This window comes from Glycine soja, chromosome 11, assembly GCF_004193775.1.
Source record: "Glycine soja cultivar W05 chromosome 11, ASM419377v2, whole genome shotgun sequence".
Taxonomy (NCBI): domain Eukaryota; kingdom Viridiplantae; phylum Streptophyta; class Magnoliopsida; order Fabales; family Fabaceae; genus Glycine; species Glycine soja.
In genome coordinates this window covers 5200779-5204245 of record NC_041012.1, presented here as the reverse complement: position 1 = coordinate 5204245, position 3467 = coordinate 5200779, and the positions used below count along the sequence as shown (strand labels likewise).

The 3467-nt window shown below is 38.7% G+C and overlaps 1 protein-coding gene across 1 annotated transcript; it reads left to right on the top strand.

The window, feature by feature from the left end:
- Window positions 1–799: 799 nt before the first annotated feature.
- LOC114375478 (GATA transcription factor 18-like) lies at window positions 800–2527 on the top strand. The gene is made up of 2 exons (XM_028333263.1): window positions 800–1729; window positions 1879–2527. Exons 1-2 carry the CDS (start codon window positions 1292–1294, stop codon window positions 2176–2178), a joined length of 738 nt encoding a protein of 245 aa, XP_028189064.1. The 5' UTR covers window positions 800–1291; the 3' UTR covers window positions 2179–2527.
- The last annotated feature ends 940 nt before the right edge of the window (window positions 2528–3467 follow it).

Genomic DNA, 3467 nt, shown 5'->3' with positions numbered 1-3467 from the left:
TTATTATAATTGAGATATCGTGCCTGGTCCAATACCTTGATTTATGAAGAAAAAAAATACTTATTATATTTTGAAAGATTGTGTACATATAACATGGATAAGTATTTTAGGACATTATCAACAACTTTCACATTAAGCAGAATACATTATAGTATTATATAATTGAATGTTTCACAAGGGAAGTAATTGAAGAGAGAAAAATAATTATATTCTCCGTATGGAATATGAGAGTTGTGAGTTTTGTGAATTAATATAGTATTGGATTAGCAAGTGCAAGGATGCAGGTATTACCAGTATAGAGTAGTGTATGGTTAGTAATATTGGGATTAGAGCGTGGTTGAGGAGGGAAGGAAAAGGAGCGTGAGAGTAAGAGGGAGTGGGAAACTATTCCATTTTCCTTGGGAGGGTGGCAGTGGCAGAGGCAGAGAGGCAGAGATACGGATATTGGGTTTGAGACACTAAAACCTCGTGATCGGAAAAGGCAGATCCATGGAAGACTGTTCCCGCTGGTCACGTGGGCTCTTTTGACTACCCATTACCCAATGACTCAAACAAAACCAAAATCAAAACCAAAACTACCCTCTCTCTTTCTTTTCTTTTCTTTTCTCTTCTCGCTCCAATTCCACCTCACATATTGCTATATATCGAAACTACGCAATGCCAAATCTTGCATAAAGTCACAAACAGTGCCACACATAGAAACCCAACACTATTGCTTCTAAGTTATACCCTACACCCACACTCACTCCCTGACTGCATGATTCAGTCTCCCAGACTTGATTAATTTTTCTCTCTCCTATAACACATCCACTGGGTCCCTCTCTCTCTGCTCACCTCTTTATAATTATTATAACTCTCATATCCTTTTACTTCTCTCTCTCTCTCTCGAACTAACTATATATATCCCTCCATTTGCATTAACGACAACGTGGACTGCAGGTGCTGACTGGTATTTCGACATCTTATTAGCTCACAAAGCTACCAGACAACACCCCCCTTCTCATTTCTCCCCCCAACTCCGTACCATTCAGCTCTTTCTTCCAAGCCCCCCCTCCCTCCCTCCCTCCGTTACATTTTTTTCTAACGTTTTATTATTACAATTCCTCCCCCACGGTGTACTTCCCCTGCTTTAAATCTCCAACCCACATCATCTTCTTTCTCTCTCACTCTCTAACACTCCCTCTATTAATTCATTCTTCCCTCACCACCCTCAATCCTTCACACCAACAAAGCAACCGTTTTCGCTATTGATCAACGTCGATAAGATAAAATAAAAAAAAAGAAGAAAAGGATGCATCGCTGTTGCAGTGGTTCCCAGGGGCACGTGATGGGACCCTGCACATGTGGTATGTTTCACAGCCAAACCACCAGCTCCTTCGCCATGTTCTTCTCCATGCCCAACCACAAACCACCACCCTACGATGATTCCGACAACATTTATGACTATTCTTCCTTCACTCCCTCTTCCTCTTCTTCCGTTGACTGCACCCTCTCCCTCGGTACCCCTTCCACCCGCTTCTCCGAAGACGAAGAAAAACGAAGCCGCCACGAACGCCGTTCCGTCTCTAACTTCTGCTGGGACTTACTACAATCCAAACACAACAACCCTCAATCCCATTCCAAGTCCTCCCGAACCACCAACACCACCGACCCTCTCCTCGCTCGCCGCTGCGCCAATTGTGATACCACTTCTACTCCTCTCTGGAGAAATGGCCCCCGTGGCCCCAAGGTACGTAAATAACTACTATATTTTATAATTTAGCGTATGTATGAACTAATTGTAATTCATTTGAGAGTCAAGAAATTTAATCATCAACTAAGTTTTCTCATGTAATATACTTTAATTAGTGTTCTCAATGTGTGTGAATTGAATTGCAGTCACTGTGCAATGCGTGTGGGATTAGATTCAAGAAGGAGGAGAGAAGAGCGAGTGCGGCCGCCGCCACGCCGGCATCGGCGGCTTCCGGTGGCGTTATGGAATCGGCGCAGGTGTACAATAACTCGTGGTACGCACACCAGCAGAGTCAGAAGATGCAGTGCTTCTCGCCGGGGATGGGGAACGAGTTCCGTTTCGTGGATGACGCCGATAGAGACGCCGCCGATAACGGCATTCCGTTCCTCTCGTGGAGACTCAACGTCACGGACAGAACGAGCCTGGTTCACGACTTCACGAGATGAACGAACGTTGAAAAAAAAGCATAATGATAATAATAATGACACAAGATTACAAAAGGAGCTACCTAGACGGTCAAGACCAACAAGCAAGCACACAGGCAGTTATACGTCAACGTTTTACGATGATGTTTTTGATTGCGATGGTTATGTTATGATGGTCTCGTCGATATTATGTTTTTTTTTTTCACTTTTTAGCTTTTCCATTTTGTTTGCTTCCTTCTCTTCTCTCTCCCTCTTGCATAAGATGGTAAGAGAATGGGATAAATTCTATAATCTTAGCTTGCTTTTTCTTTGGACTTATTTCTTTAACTTTCTCTTTCAGTTACATATATAAACCTACTTTTTTGTTGCCTCACTTTCCCTCTCAGTTTATATATAGTATATAGTTGTTGTTGACCATCACATATATGGACCGTTTGAATCAATTAAATGCAAAGACATTATTTATTATTATTATAATTAGTTGAGCTTTTGCAGGTGTGCCATGACTCGTGACCATTATACCTCCTATGAACAAACTGTTTGCAGAGTCTGAAATTTTACGGTGGTTTTTTTTTTTTCTGATTTCTACAGCACAGACATAATTTATGTTTATGAACAATAAATATATCAATTAATTACCCATAAATTATATTTTTAAAAAAAAAATTGGGGGAGGGGGAGGATGGCCCCCTTGGCTCCTTCTATGCTCCGCCATTGCAGACATTTAATTCGTTTGAAGCAGATCTAATGGTCCAATGTGTCAACGTTGGATCTCGGTTCTCCCTGAACCGTACACTGAGGCTCAGAACAGGAAAACTGAAATAATGTCTTTTAGAGTAAATCCTATTTTTTAACACCCAAATCTCTATTAGTCTACCCTGTTAGAGTCAGTTTGGTGGAATGAAAAAAAATATATTAAAAAAATGTAAATTGGGATAAAAAATTTAAATTAAAATAGATTATAAAAATGTGATTCACACGTTAATTTATTGTTATTTTTTATTATTATTTTTACTTTCTTTCTAACGGAATGTTAGTATATTTTCATCATATTTTTTTAACACATTTCAATACCAAAAAAAAATCAACATGATTTTTTATTAAAAAAATAAATATTTTGTCAATTTTTAAGTCATTTAAGGAGACCCTTATATTAATTGTTAATCCCTTATATTTAAGGAGTACATACTTTATTTTTTTTTCTTTTGATTTTTTAATGATGTCTAATAATTTTTTTTTTACTAAAAATCACGTTGTAGTGAAATCTATTGGTGAAATATTTATAAAAGAATAATGACAAAGGTTAGTCA

Coding starts and splice junctions, on each gene's coding strand:
- LOC114375478 (XM_028333263.1), top strand. CDS start 1,292: ATGCATCGCTGTTGCAGTGGTTCCCAGGGGCACGTGATGGGACCCTGC. Junction 1,730..1,878: donor ATGGCCCCCGTGGCCCCAAG/GTACGTAAATAA, acceptor ATTGAATTGCAG/TCACTGTGCAATGCGTGTGG.